The 15,489-nt window shown below is 41.5% G+C and overlaps 1 protein-coding gene across 1 annotated transcript; it reads right to left on the bottom strand.

The window, feature by feature from the left end:
• Positions 1–739: 739 nt before the first annotated feature.
• LOC122029884 lies at positions 740–2,573 on the bottom strand. The gene is made up of 2 exons (XM_042589027.1): positions 2,432–2,573; positions 740–2,236 (listed from the first exon to the last, which is right to left on the bottom strand). Exon 2 carries the CDS (start codon positions 2,045–2,047, stop codon positions 1,064–1,066), a length of 984 nt encoding a protein of 327 aa, XP_042444961.1. The 5' UTR covers positions 2,048–2,236; positions 2,432–2,573; the 3' UTR covers positions 740–1,063.
• Positions 2,574–15,489: the final 12,916 nt, after the last annotated feature.

Raw genomic sequence — 15,489 nt, 5'->3', positions numbered from 1 at the left:
AGACAACCTTTCTACATTTTCTGCCTAATTTTGTATGTTCTCCTGCAGTACTCAATATGTTTTATCCTCTTTATAGTCGATAAACATTCATTTCTTTCTATGTCCATAAGTGAACCATCTAGTGTACTTTCCAATTATTTTCTCCATACCAACCTAAATTGGTGGCTAGTTTTGGGATAGTATTTCCTACTTAGACAAAACCATGCAACTGAGAACAGACGAATCGAACACCCAATCCATACTTACATATAGAAGAAATATATGTTGAGCATACAACGGCAACACACGAAATAAAACAATTAACATTGTTTAGAACTTGCAGAATTGGCATTTAAGTTTACACTTAGAACTTATAAGCAACTAAATAGAGTAGCTTAGGGTATAACTCAATGTCATTAAACATAAACGATCCAAATGAATCAAATAAGATTTCTCGTTTCAAATGTATATGTAGATTGCATATGTCATATGCAGTCACTATCCAGTCTCCTAGAAAATCCACCTAGGCATCAGTATACACAACCAAGCAACGACTTTTTAAAACTATGGTATGCATCATTACTGATAGGAAAATTTCCATGTGCAAAAAATAGCATCAGCAAGTATAATTTCAACATTTGGAGCATGAATCTACAATTACTTTCAACACATTTTTTGTGGTAGGTTTGATAAATAGATACAAATTCCTAACCTAGTTGACCATCAAATTAGTATTATCACTCTCTCAACAAGCCATCGATTAGTACTAGTAATAGATTTAGCATTGGTTTTGAAATATGAATAACACAAATGTCCTGTACTAGAAATAATAACATGAAGTGAAGCATTCGAAGAAACAAAAGCAAACCACTATTGCACATAAATTATGAAGCAAGCACCTGGTAGAAGAAAAACTGAAAATAAACAACTATTCAGCAAAGGATCTGTTTGAGTCCCTTCCACATTGGATATGGATGAAAACCGGTTCCAAATTATGAGAATACCAATTATGGTCCAAAAACTCATCTTGTGGGCATGGTTATCATATAGGTACCCAGTAGAGAAAGTGGTTGCCGAAGGATTGTTAACACAATCCTTTCAATATATTACTATCCGATGAGCACTGTGATACCCTGATCTTTTTGCATTTCCATGCCGAAGTAATCTTCATTGAGACTCCACCATCAGGAACCACTTCTGTATCATCTGAAGACATATTACTTTCTGCAGAATCCAAATTTGATTCTTTTTTGAAAGAAAGATTTTCAGATGGTGATATTTTTTTTGGTGGCTCTACTATATCTCTAAGGTTGCATTGACTCAAAAGCAACTTCTTTTGCTTAACCCTCACTTTCCTACTACCAGCTACTGATCTGAACAACTCATTTTGTTGTTTCTTCATGCGGTGACAGAAATCTTCTTCCTCCTCAAAATTGTCAGCCTTGGAACATACAACAGTTTTCCCTTCGGAGTAGTTACTTGTGATACTCTCCGCATTACAATCATGTGCAGTTTCATTGTAGACATCCTCACTATTACATGGAACTTCTTGCCCAGAATTCTGAATCAGCTTTTCCCTATGATTGGAGATTATTGATGAACTATTCATTGCATGATGCATCTTCCTTGTTAGTTCTTCATGAGTTACTAGGCTTCCAGAAGGATGGTAAGTCTTATACAGGAGCTTTATTGGGATATGTTTTTTCCTCATTTTAATTTTGTTTGAACAGACTTTTCTGCATTTCCTATTCATCGTGATAGAATCCAGAAATAGCAATGCATCCTTGGCATCAGATTTAGCTTTTGTAGCTGCTGCAGCTTTCTCAATTGCAGTTTTTCTTGCTACCACAGCAATTTCAGTTGCTGCCAAAGCCACAGATTCGGAAACCTCGAGGATCTTTTCCGGAGTCGAATCTGGGGAGTTGATAATATCTCTAAGCCGAGCACCAAGATCGCCCGAAACAAAAGGAACTGGCGGCAGGTAATCAAATTCGGAATTCTCCCTCCGAAGTTCAGCGAGCAGACGCTTACGAGGAGGCAAAAAATTATTAGCATTGAAAGATTCCATCCAATTAACCCTTTACGGTTCAACGATTATGAATCAATTGGCTATCGTATCAAAATCCAATCTTGATCGATAACCTTGGGGATTGAATTCAGCATTGGAAGATGACTAATCACAAGGAGAGATCGCAATAAGCTTCAAGATCGGATTTAGGATCGAAATTTGATCGACGCCCAGCAGATCTTTTCATCGCTGTTACAAAATTAAGATCAAGGAAGATAATTTGACTTTAAAACAAACTAAATCCAGTAAAACTCATCAGAAATCATCAACCAAAACCAAACGACGGACTCAACAAGTCGTAGTTTCAGGCAAGGATTATTTCAAAACCAATAGATCACCCACAAATTGCAGATGCAGAGGGGGACGATCGACATGAATAGATACCTAGTTCGGCGGAAGTGGCGATTAGGGTTTTCCGGATGGGAGATTCGAACATAGAGCTGCCAACAAAGGTGGAATTTTTCGCCCAAACCCCACGAGAGAGAGAGAGAGAGAGAGAGAGGAAATGAAAGGATTATATAAGAACATGAACTATCACCAATTCGGAGGAAAAATATGTAAAATTACAAATATGCCCTTAATTTGTTTTGTATTTGGAATGAATTTTATTCGAGAAAATTTACACTTATTTTAATATTAACAATGGATATATAACTAATAATGACGAAGACTTTCACGCTTGGAAATACATGAAAAAAATGTATTACAAAGAAATTTTTGTTGGTTTTTATTTAGCAAAATAATATAATTTAAATATTAAGCAAAGCTCTCTCTCTCTCTCTCTGAACCGCGGGAAGCGAAGAGGTCGAACTGCCATTCCCGCCGTTCCTATTCCCGCTATTTCTCCTCCGGCGACTCGTTCAAATCCAGCTTCGACTTCTTCTTCTTCCTATCCTTCCGCTTTCTCGCCGTCTCCGGTGCAGTGACGGAACCACCAACGTCGCTATTCCAGTTCCAGTTTGCGTTCGTCGATTCCGGGGATTCGTTCAAGTCGACATTCGGTCTCTTCTTCGTGTTTCTCGCCTCCTCTGGCGATTCATTCAGGTCAAACTCCAAGTTGTTCTTCTCCGTCGTCGCCTCCGTTGGTGAGGGGGAAGAAGGAGAGGACTCGTCGGGAAGTTTATTCAAGTCTAGCTCTTCCTCCTCCGCCTCCTTTCTTATCTTGCTCGTCTCGGTTGCAATTTGTGGTGGCGCTGATGCCGGAGTGCTCGGAACAGGAACCTCCGCCGGAGGCAGAGGAGCCGGACGCGGTTGTTTGGCGAACACAAACGACAACATGGCTGCCGTCGACCGCCGCGCTTCCTCCGCCGCTTCTTCCTCGCTGATTCCTGTCTTCTTCTTCCTTCGCCCTCTGGCCGGGCCGTACTCCCGCTCCTCCTTCGCTTTCTGGTAGCACCCGTTCTCGCCCTTGTGGCTGGCGGAGTGGCCGCCGAGGGACTGTCGGCTCTGGAACTCGCGCCCGCAGTTGCGGCACACGAACCGCCGGTCCTCCGGGTTCGAGTCCTTCTCCACCAAGGAGATCGCGGCGCGGCGGAACATCGCCGGGTGCTTCCGCATGTGTCCGTGCAGGGCCTTGATGGAGGGGAACACCTTGTAGCACGTCCCGCACTGCTGTGGCCCCGCCGGAGCGCTCCTTCCCCGGCGCCTAGCCCGGCGAGAAGGTTCCCCTATTCCTTCCCGGTCGTTGGCCGGCGCCTGATCCTCTGCTTCCTCTGATTCATCCTCCTCTCCTTCTTCAGGGACAATGGGGCCGGCGCCAACTCTGTGAAACAGTTCGAAGGGCCGGGGACGGGAGGGATCATCGCCATCGCCGCCGCCGCCTCCGTCGCCTCCTGCGCCAGCAGCGTAGAGGGAGGAAGGAGGAGCAGGGGAAGCCCCGGCGGCGCTCATCGTCGTGGAAGATCAGATCGACGGAGAAGTGGAAGTGGGGAGGAGGGAAGCGCGAGGGGGAATGGAAAAAGGAGGTGATAGAGTACGTCTCTTCGCCATCGGGCGGCTGGCGGTTGCATCCGCCGGTTGAACAGAAGCAGTACGGTTGCATGGCCGTTGCCGTCGTCGCACTGCAGAGGATTTCGATCCCAAACTGAACTCAGTTAATTATATATATGCTCATATAGAATTTTATTAAATTATATAATATATATAATTTTAAAAAAAATGATATAAAAATTATATTATAGATTTTTAAGAATTACTAAATGAATTATAAATTTAGAAATAAATTATTTTTTTTAAAAAATAATAATAGAAAAAGTTATATAATTAATAATTTTGGATGAAATTACTAAATAGTTATTTTTTATTTAAAATTTACATGTACAGAATTACAGATGCTCTTTAATTGGCAATTAGAATCTAACTATATCTATATCGCAGTTAAATGGTTTTTAATATGTTATATAGTCAAGTCATTCTCTATTTTAAATTTAGATGCATTTTAAGAAAATATTGGACTTTAATTATGCTTTTAAAGTAATCGAGCAATTCAAAAATGATCCGTAGTAATATTAATCAAAATTATTCTATAATATTTAAATTTTAACTAATTATAATTATTATATGTTTGGTCAAAGTTATATATTATAAAACTATTTCTAAGCATTTTAAACTACTCTAGAACTTCAATGACTGCCTTGTGCATATTTACATGTTCAAATTCAATTTATGAAAAAAGTTGGTACATTGTCAAATTTTAATTATTTTTATGACCGAACTTCAATGATCTCACATTTATATATTTATTTTTAGATTTTGAGTACAAATTGATGATGTGATAATTTTAAATTTTTTTTGATACATAGTTCAAAAATTATATCACTTTGCCTTATATTTTTTTAAATATATTTTATCATTATTTTTTTTAAAGTTTTATTTAATTATTTTTAAAAATTCATAATTAGTTTAGGTTGTTGTTGCTGTATGTGTCATTTTTAATTTAACATGTATGAATTATCCAAATAATTGATTTAATTTTTTTTTCTTTAGATAGACATCGAGAAAGATACATTTGAACAAAGTATCATCCCTTTGTTGGAATAACTTAAGTAGTAAGATATTTCAATGATTAATAAAATATTTAAAGTATGATTTTTTATTAGTGTGGCAAAAGGTGAATATGTTCGTCCTCAATGTCCTCGTCAATCTGTTTCAGGTCAACACGGAAAAGATAAATTACGGGCGGCTACTAACCTTTGGAATAGTGACTAGCACATAAGGGAGGTATTTACCTTGGCTTTGCCGAGATTTGAACCCCAGATCTTATTGTGGCAATACCTCATGTACTAACCACTAGACCTATCCGAGGGGATTATGATTTTTCGTTATGATACATTACAAGAATGATTTTCCTCTAGTGTGATGGTAAATCTAAGAATATTGGTTGTTGGATGTCGAATTGTAAAATACTTCTCGATTTAACTTAATAACGGATTTTATGGACCGGATTAATCATCTAAAACTAATCGGTTAAAAAATTTGAATACTTAGATTATAAAAAAAAATTGTTCATTATCAAAATACTCAAACTAACAATTTAGACGATGATTTTTTGAATCTCACTGAATGTACCAAGCTGATCCTGTTTTTATCGTGATTATCTATCACGTGAATCAAAGAAAAGATCATCTATCTATTATAAAATAAAAAAAATTGCTAATTTGATAATTTTAGTAAAAAAGCACATGTTTAAAAATCTGTATTGAAACTTTTTTATATTTCTGACTCTAGAGACTTTCATTACTACACCTAACAATGATGTAGCAAGAGTTTCCATCAAAACTTGTTTATGTATGCTATCCATCGGCTCGAATGCCGTCACAATCTCGAGGGACAACATTGTCCATTTTACTTTTTTTTTTCCGAAAGTTAAGGGAATAAATCATTACAAACATTTATCATAGTACAATGGTCATTTACAGAAATATGATTCACTCATTGTTGCCCATTAAATGGATGAGCATATTAAATTGTCTTACTGGAGCAAATATGCTCATCCGACTCATTCTAAATGTACTTAGTGATCATCAATTTTGTCAATTATAGTCTTTTAGACACTTTAAAGGTTTGAAGCTTATATATACACACACACATGATGGAAGAGTCATCGGTAAAGTGTTGTTGATATTGACGAAGTCTCATGACCAGGTGGAAGGCGGGATGAATTGTCTTCGATATTGACCAATCTAAGTCATGGATGTTGGATCGAGAAGCGCTAGAGGGGAGGAGGGTGAATAACGCTCGTGACTATTTCGTACGATTTAGAAACAGAGTCGTAATACGCAGCGGAAAAATAAAAGCAAACACACACGCAAACACAGGTTGTTTACTTGGTTCAGAGCTTGTGGCGACTTCTACTCCAAGACTCACGCTCGTTGAGCGTTTACGGTGGACAACACTTATAATATCGAAAAGATGTTACAATTTAAGTACAATAAACAGAAATTAAATATACCAACGACACTGGAAAATAGCAGATTCAGAGCTCTGAATCGTCGGGATGTTGTTGCAGCACTTCGGGATGGACTCGTTAGCAGCTGGATGCAGAAGGATTGCTTTTTCGAAGATGTGCTAGACTGCTGCTTGAGACCTCCTTTTATTTACTGCTGAAGGCGCCTTAAAGTCCATTCGAGGCGCCTCCAACCCGCCGAGTCAGCCGCGTGGATCAGCACTGATCCAGTCGCACCTCATCCACTTGAAGGCGCCTTCAAGCCACTCCAAGGCGCCTTCAGCCCCCATGAAGGCGCCTTCAGCCCCCATGAAGGCGCCTCCAGCTCCTCTGCACAGCTGGCTTCGGCTTGCACCCGAGGCACCTCCAAGCTCTATGGAGGCGCCTCGGACACTGTTCATCCGAGGCTTAACTTGTTCCTTTTGTACCTACAAGATATGTTAGTCCCAAAACAACACCCTACCCTGCAAGACAAAGTTAGAACAGATATAAACATGATAAATTAAGTAGTTGACAGTCATCGGACTGTCCGGGTCTGACTTCGGATTTTCGACCGAAAATCCTAGGTCGACCCGACGCCTACTATTTGTTGGAACCCCAAGGTGTTTTGATGTGATCAAACAAGCTAAGTTAGGTCCTGCGTTGTCTAACCCTTGTGTCTAAGTGTGCAGGAGCTTAGGAACACAGGAAGTCGAGCGGAAGACGCGACTAGCGAGAAGGATGGCACAGGAGAGAGACGATGGGCTCGGTGCGTCCGAGGGACGAGGTGACCGCGGAAGAGTACACCGGTGGACGAGAAGAACGTGCGCGGCGTTCAAGGGATGAGAAACCGGGAAGAAAGGATGCTCGAGGAGAAGGTCGGAACTTGGGTTCGGATGAGCCCTATTCCGGATGGCCGAGATCACCCAAGCTAACAGAGCTGGAGCGAAAGACCCGGACCGAGACGAGCTGAATCGGAGCAAAGGTCCCGGACCGAGAAAAGTAAACTCTGTTGACTTTCTTGGTCCGGGTGCTCAGAACCATTCCGAGCTCCTAGACCTGGATTTTGACCAGGATCGCGTCAAACGAGATCTGATCATTGGGGGATAAAATTTTATCCCCCCCAGGGCGCCCCGACCAGTGCTATAAATATAGCACTGATCTGCACAGTTAAATTATCTCACTTGTAATCAGTTTTCTCTGTGTTTTCATTTTTGTTTCTTTTATTTGTGCTGTCAACGCTGTAAAGAGGCTACTCCGCCCGAAGGAGATAATCAGATAGTGCGCTTACTTTCCTTGGATTAGCAATCCCCTGATTGCAAATCAAGTAAATCTCTTGTGTCTGCTCTTTTCTTTTAGTCTCTTAGTTTTATTATTACAAGTGCCTTTTAAATTAGTTGAATATCCGAGAAGGGTTTTTGGTTTAATTTTTGTAGGACAATTCACCCCTCCTCTCTTGCCGGCCTCCAAAGGGACCAACAAGTGGTATCAGAGCAAGGCGCTTCAGGAGGACTAACCGCCGATCGAAGTAACTAGATGGTCGGACCAAGCATCGTTCCACCAAAATTTGAGGGGGACTTCACAGACTGGAAGCGACGTATGGAGGTATTCCTAAGAACTGATTTTGAAATTCAGTTTTGTTGGTGCGGGAAGCATCCGACGATCGAACCTAAGTTTTGATAATGGCAAAGGATTCAAAGTTAAGGTTTGTAGTGATTTAACATGTTGAATAAGTGTTTCAGGAAAGTCCTAGCTGCGATTAGGCAAAGGGAAAATCCTAAGGGGTGGTAACCTTAGGTCCTAGGGGGCGGTAACCCTAGGTGAGGGAAAACCCTAAGGGGCGGCAACCTTGGGTTCTAGGGGGTGGCAACCCTAGGTGGATAAAAACCCTAGGGGGCGGTAACCCTAGGTCCTAGGGGGTGGTAACCCTAGGCGGAAAGTCCAGTCGGTCTGGAGGACCGGACTGGCATCAGGTAATCTCTCCTGAGAGGAGTAGGTGAGGACGCGTTCCCCGTAGAGGGAACAGTAGGTGTCGGGTCGACCTAGGGTTTTCGGTTGGGAATCCGAAGTCAGACTCGGACAGTCCGAAGACTGTCAGTTCTTCTTTATCAGATTCTAACACTGTCTTGCAGGGTATTTGCTCGGACTAACCTTGTTTTGCAGGAGAGGAACCTGCTGGAAAAAGGTGGTCCGGGCGCCCGGGATGGATCCGGGCGCCCGGAGGTCCAGGCGCCCGGGACCAAGTTTTATCCCTGCCGCGACTTCACCACGTGGAGCATCCTGGTTGGTTGGCCACGTCACACTCCAGGCGCCCGGAAGGGATCTAGACGCCCTGAATGTCATATAAAAAGAGGGTCGAGGGTGTAGCCAAAAAACAACAACAAATTCTAAGCTTTCTTCTGTGAAGTGCTGCCAACGAGACGACCTTGAAGTGCTATGACTTGACGTCGACAACCCGAAGCTCAGACTCTTCGATCTTTTGTTGTCGGTATCAGTTTACTTATTGCATTAATTGTAATTCAAATTGTAATCTTTCCGATATTATAGTTGTTGCCCACCGAAAGCGGTCAAGGACCGCGGGCCTTCGAGTAGGAGTCGCCATAGGCTCCGAACGAAGTAAAACATCTACGTCGTTCTGTGCTTGCTTTACTTTTTCCGTTGCGTTACTTAATTTTACGATTCCGATATTTCGAAAAACGAAATAGCCACGAGCGCTATTCACCCCCCCTCTAGAGCTTTCGATCCATCAATTGGTATCAGAGCGGGGTCATTTTGAATCGGTGCAACCACCATTCAAAATACTTTTCATGGTATTTTCAGATTTTTCGGAGTCGATTAGAATTTAGCTTCATAGCTAGATTCTAATTCTTTTTCTCGAATCGGCTTTCTGCTCGGAGTTGGTGCAGCACCACCCGAGTTCGTGATCCATTTTCTTCCTTCCGCACTACTAAGCCAGGACCAAGTCCTGGAACATTTTTTTTCAGTTGTTTTCTTTTTAGGTTGATCTGAAATGGCCCTTCAAGAAGGCTACAGTACAGCCCGACCTCCGCTATTCACTGGAGACGACTTCGGGTACTGGAAGGATCGGATGGAGGTATATCTCCAGACTCACTTTGAAGTCTGGATGATTGTCAAAACCGAACTCCAACTACCAACTGATAACGCCGGCAAACCACTACCATACGAGGATTGGGACGCATCTCTAATTAAAAAGGTGGAAGCTAATGCCAAGGCAACCTGCACTCTCCAGTGCGGCCTATCAAAAGAAGAACTTAACCGCGTCGGCCCCTTCAACAGTGCCAAAGAGTTGTGGGAGAAGCTCATTGAACTTCATGAAGGGACATCCGACACCAAAGTAAGTAAAAGAGACTTAATTTTCAATAAATTATTTAACATGAAATTGCAGGAAGGTGAAGCAGCTGCCCAACTACATGCTCGGATTCAAGATCTGCTCAATGGTCTTCATGCAATTGGACAGAAGGTAGACAATCGGGACATTATAAGGTATTCTTTAAATGCTTTTCCAAGGAACTCCTTGTGGGCATCCATGGTAGATGCCTACAAGGTCTCCAAGGACTTGTCTACCATTAAGTTAGATGAACTTTTTGCAGAATTTGAACTTCACGAACAGACTAATGCACGCCCGACCGAGAAAGGGTTGGCTTTGGTTGCAGGAACTGGGAGAACGTGCGAATCAAAAATCAAGCGCAGAACCGAACCTGAGTCAGAAGAAGAACCAGAATCGGAAGACGACGATAAACTTACAATCGAAATAGTCAACTTGGTAAAGAAGCTCTGCAAAAAGAAGGGCTTCAACAAAAAGGATGTCAGAAAGGCCATCCAGTCTAAAGAAGCCCAACCAAGCTCGAAGGTTAAATTCGAAGTAACCTGCTACGGGTGCAATCAGAAAGGGCACATCAAGGCTAACTGCCCGAACCAGAAGGATCCAAAGAAACCAAAGAGAAAGAAGGCATTGAAGGCAACATGGGACGAGTCCTCCTCCGAGGAATCCGACGACGAAGAACTAGAGCAGACTAACTTTCTCGCATTGACAGCCCGGGACTACACCAACGAATCCGGAAGCGAGGACGAATCGGAAGCCGAGTCCGAGAGAAGCCACGGATCCGCATCCGTTTCCGAAGGGCCAAACCCCTCTGTAAGTCAAAATAGGTTATATTGCATAATTAATTATTTAATGCATAAAGTAGCTAAGTCCAAAATTCGAATCAAGTCGCTTCTAAAGGAGGTAACACTCCTTAAAAAGACGACTAATAACGAATCCTTGACTGATCCAGTTCAGACTGGAACCTCAACTCAAGTTCAAAAACTTAAGGAAGAGAATTCCAACTTGAAAAGTCAAGTCAAGGATTTGAAGACAACCTTAGAACGATTTTCCTTGGGGTCCAAGAATCTTAACTTAATTCTCGGAACACAAAGGGCAATCTACAATCGAACTGGACTAGGATACAAAACGAAAAACAGATATAGGTCATACCTATCTCTCATACAAAGAACCAATAGAAAAATGGTCCAAGCATGGGTTGCCAAGTCCAACCTGATCAATCAAGTTGGATTTGGACAGTATTGGGTCCCTAAGGATCAAATACATTACCTCAATAGACCTTATCGAGGCTATAATCCAGGGGGAGCCAATATTATTAAAATTCGAAATTAATTATTAAACTTAAAAGCCAAAATTATTAAAATTCGAAATTAATTATTAAACTTAAAATTCAAAATTATCAAAATTCGAAATTAATTATTAAACTTAAAATTCAAAATTCGAAATTAATTATTAAAATTCAAAATTCAAAATTCGAAAACTTAAAATTCAAACTCGAAATTAATTATTAAAATTCAAAAATTCAAACTTCGAAATTAATTATTAAAATTCAAAATTCAAATCCGAAATCAATTATTAAATTCAAAATTCGAAATTAATTATCAAAATTCAAATCCGAAATCAATTATTAAATTCAAAATTCGAAATTAATTATTAAACTTAAAATTCAAACTCGAAATTAATTATTAAAATTCAAAATTCAAACTCGAAATTAAAATTCAAAATTCAAAATTAATTATCAAAATGCAAATCCGAAATCAATTATTAAAATTTAAAATTCAAAATTCGAAATTAATTATTCAAAATTCGAAATTAATTCAAAAATACAAAATAGAAGGAGGGTCTAGAATAGCTGGCAACTCCGAAATCTATTTACCCGACTGGGTAACCGAACTTAATATACTCGAAATGGGTAAACAAGAGTAGATTACCCGACAGGGTAAGTAAGGATAGATTAAAAGGGTTAGATTTAACTTGAAACATAGTACTGGTGAAGTTTTTGGATGATAGTACGTTGGGGAAGCTTGACATCGCATGTCTAGGAAGATATGGCTTCGACCTGGTGCATTTGGCCAAGTGGAACTAACCGAAGCTACCCTTAAATGGATCCTAACTAGTTAGACCAAGGTTCAGTATTAAGTTCAATGGGTAGGACTATTTGGAAAACCTCAAAGGTATGGTTACTTTAATGAGCTCCTTGTGACTCACCATAGCCTAGAAGTTTATCCAAAGAATGCTTACTTGTTGAACCCAAAGCTAAACCCGAATCTAACATAAAGTTAAACTAAACCCTAAAAATTGAACTAATTCATCTCACAAAATGATAGGATCCCCTGATTGAAAACATACATCGGGTGAGATGACTAAGCAAATTAAAATTTAAATATTTTTCCAAATTAATTAACTTAATTATTTTAACTTAGAAATTTATTCTTAAAATTAAACTCCTTAAAAAAAAAATCGACCAAAACAGGGGTCAAAAACCAGGGGCGGGCGCCCCCGGTATACGAACCCGGGCGCCTTTGAGTCAACGATTTACATGGCCATTAGAACCAAATGTATAGATAGAGCGTTCTTTCTACGCTCTTGTGTTCCAGCCGTCGAGGCTATAAACCACTATAGGTTGCGGAACCTTGTTGAGTGTACCAGCTCGGTAAACATAAGTTTGTGTGCCAAATTTTACAACAACCTAGTAAAAATAGACGACTTTACCTATACCACTAGGGCAGCTGGGACGGATATCCCACTATCCCCCACTACCATTCGTGAGTTTCTAGGTTTACGAGAGTCACCCTGCACCTTTTTGTGCTATCCTCCCATGGAGCTACCTTTTGGAGATCCCTACTCATATATTACCCTTGATACAATCTATTGGTATTTTTTTGAGGACCAGCGTGATCCCACTGTGACCCAGTTTAGGTCAGTTACCCTTAGAGTTCAGGACTACGCCCTTTATAGGGTCCTAGTGTGTTGCATTCTACCGCTAACCACCCGCGACGTTGCGGTGATGCGTCCATTCCACTCCTTTCTTCTTTATGCCCTGTGTCATAGGTTAGACATAGACATCAGCCTACACATCTTTTCCACTATTATCTACGCAACTAGATACGTGACCAACGGAGGGATACATATGCCCTACTGTCACATTCTGACAGCTTACATGTGTTGGTGCGGGTAGCACTAACGGTCTAACCCAGGTTTTGATGAATGACAAATAGGTTAAGTTAGTTGTGTTGTTGTCTGACACTTTGATCAAGTGTGCAGAAAAAGTCCAGCTAGGTCGATGGGCTGACCGGATAGCTGGCGAGAAGTCCAAGCGGGTCAACGGGCTGACCGGGCGCTTGGCGAGAAGTCCAGCTAGGTCGACGGGCTGACCGGATAGCTGGCGAGAAGTCCAAGCGGGTCAACGGGCTGACCGGACGCTTGGCGAGAAGTCCAGACGGGTCGACGGGCTGACCGGACGTCTGGCAGGTAAGTGAGGTAAGTCACTGGAGGGGAGTGACTGTGAGGACGCGTTCCCAGGAAGGGGACATTAGGCGTCGATCCGGCTTAGATCCATTTCGGATATCTAAGTCGAGATCGTGACTAGATTCCGGTCTCGGAAAGACGGAATCTAAGTCATACTCTTGTTGTTAATTTTTATTACTCAGCGTATCTATAAAAATGTGCTTACAATCTGTGCTGCAGGGTTTTATTTTGCCTCGGACTAACACTGTTTTGCAGGTAGGGAACAGTGAGGGTCCGGGCACCCGGGATGGTTCTGGGCGCCCGGAGGCAAATTTTATCCCCAGGACGACGTTGACACTTGGAGGATGCTGGTTGGGAGTGTTACGTCACACTCCAGGCGCCCGGAAGGGATCCAGGCGCTCGGAGCAGCATATAAAAGAAGCCCCAGGCAGGAGCTTCAACATGTCAGTCTTCTGAGAACTCTGAGTCCAATCACTCTGCTGCTCTGCGCTCCAACAACGTTCACAAAGCTCCGACGACTCACTCCGGCTCTCTTTTTAATTCATTGTTTGTCGGTTAGCTTTGTTTTCTTTCTTTTCATTAGCAATATTTGTACGTAAATTGTAATTATCCGAATTGCTAGTGAATTGCCCAACGAAAGTACTCAAGGAGTACGGGCCTTCGAGTAGGAGTCGTCACAGGCTCCGAACGAAATAAAAATCAACATTGTTCATCTCTTTACTTCTTTACTTTTCCGCTGCGTCTTAACTCGAGATTTTCGAATCGATATTCACCCCCCCCTCTATCGAATCTAACGATCTTACAACATGTCCTCCTTGCACATTGATGTCACCAGAGGTGACACCCGCTACATGACCGAGTTTGACATTATAGGAGCCATGAACTTCTCCCTAGCTAGTATCCATATAGACGATGAGGGTACCATGTCCTGGCAGAGGGGGGCACAGCGCCAGCAGGAGGAGGAGGCAGAGCAAGATGAGTTCATGTTGGCACTATTTCCTGAGGACGCCGCTCCTGTCCCACCACCAGCTCGAGCACCACGCCCAGCTCCCCGCACTCTAGCTGAGCGAGTATCTGGACTAGAGAGGGCTATGTCGAGCCTCCAGCACGAGAGCTCCGAGTTTCATCGAGACATACGGCGAGAGGTCTCCGATCTATGACGAGAGGTACGACAGGAGGTCTCCGACTTACGACGAGACGTACGGCAGTAGATCTCTAACCTGCGTCGAGATCTACGAGAGGATGATCGGGCTCGTCACACTGAGCTCCTGACACTACTCCGGTCGCTGGGTTCCGGACCACCTCCCTCATCATCTCAATAGCTCGACTGTAGCTCCATTATGACAGCATGTAGCAGCACCTTTTATCTATGTTGACTATTACTTCAGACTTGATTGATTCTGCCTTAATTTAATAGATCAGGGTAGAATAGGTATCTTCAAATCAGTCCGCTTAATGATTTTTGGTTTAAAATTACATTTCTAAAATTCTAGGTAAAATTTTGATTTTTCAAAATCCCTACTTTACTAGACTTTCTAAATTTGGACTTAGCCTAGGCTTTTCCTCTAGAAATCATGTTCCCCCAGGACTCAGCTAGAGCATCTCACAAACACCTAGGTTTACCTTGATTGTGTTTGTAAAATATAGAACGGTGTGAGATGCATAGGGTAAAGTCTGGACTCAAGAATGCTTATTTATGTGCATCAATATGAGTCTGGGCGTTAAATACTTTATTAATAGTAATCAAATCAAGTCTTCCAGCCCTAGTCAAATCTAACTGGAACAATTGACTTGACTTGACTAACCAAGTGAACACTATTGCTGTATAGGCAATCAACAAGTAGCTAAAGGTTAGATAGTTGGTGAAGGAAATAATAACTTTAAGCATGCTTGTACTTAAGGGATCTGATACCTGATCAAAATAAATCTGAACTCATGCTTGGACCTTAGGGCTCTGATACCTTACTAAAACAAAATTTGTAAACTATTAAGTACTAAGGCTAACGCTTCTCCTGTGCCTTCGGTATCTTTGAAATTCATTTATCTTAAGCAGCTTTTCAAAAAGTTTTTTCAAATTTAAAACTTTCAAGTCTCTTCTATTTAAAATTTTTTTTTTGAATTCTGTTAGAAAATTCACTAAGTTAAAAAGAGCTGAATATATCACAACGAAAAATCTCCTCTAGCAAAATCAATGCTTTGTCTTGAAAC

The sequence above is a fragment of the Zingiber officinale genome, chromosome 1A (assembly GCF_018446385.1).
Source record: "Zingiber officinale cultivar Zhangliang chromosome 1A, Zo_v1.1, whole genome shotgun sequence".
NCBI lineage: Eukaryota > Viridiplantae > Streptophyta > Magnoliopsida > Zingiberales > Zingiberaceae > Zingiber > Zingiber officinale.
Note: the sequence above shows the minus strand (reverse complement) of the source record. Positions and strands in the feature narration are given on the sequence as shown.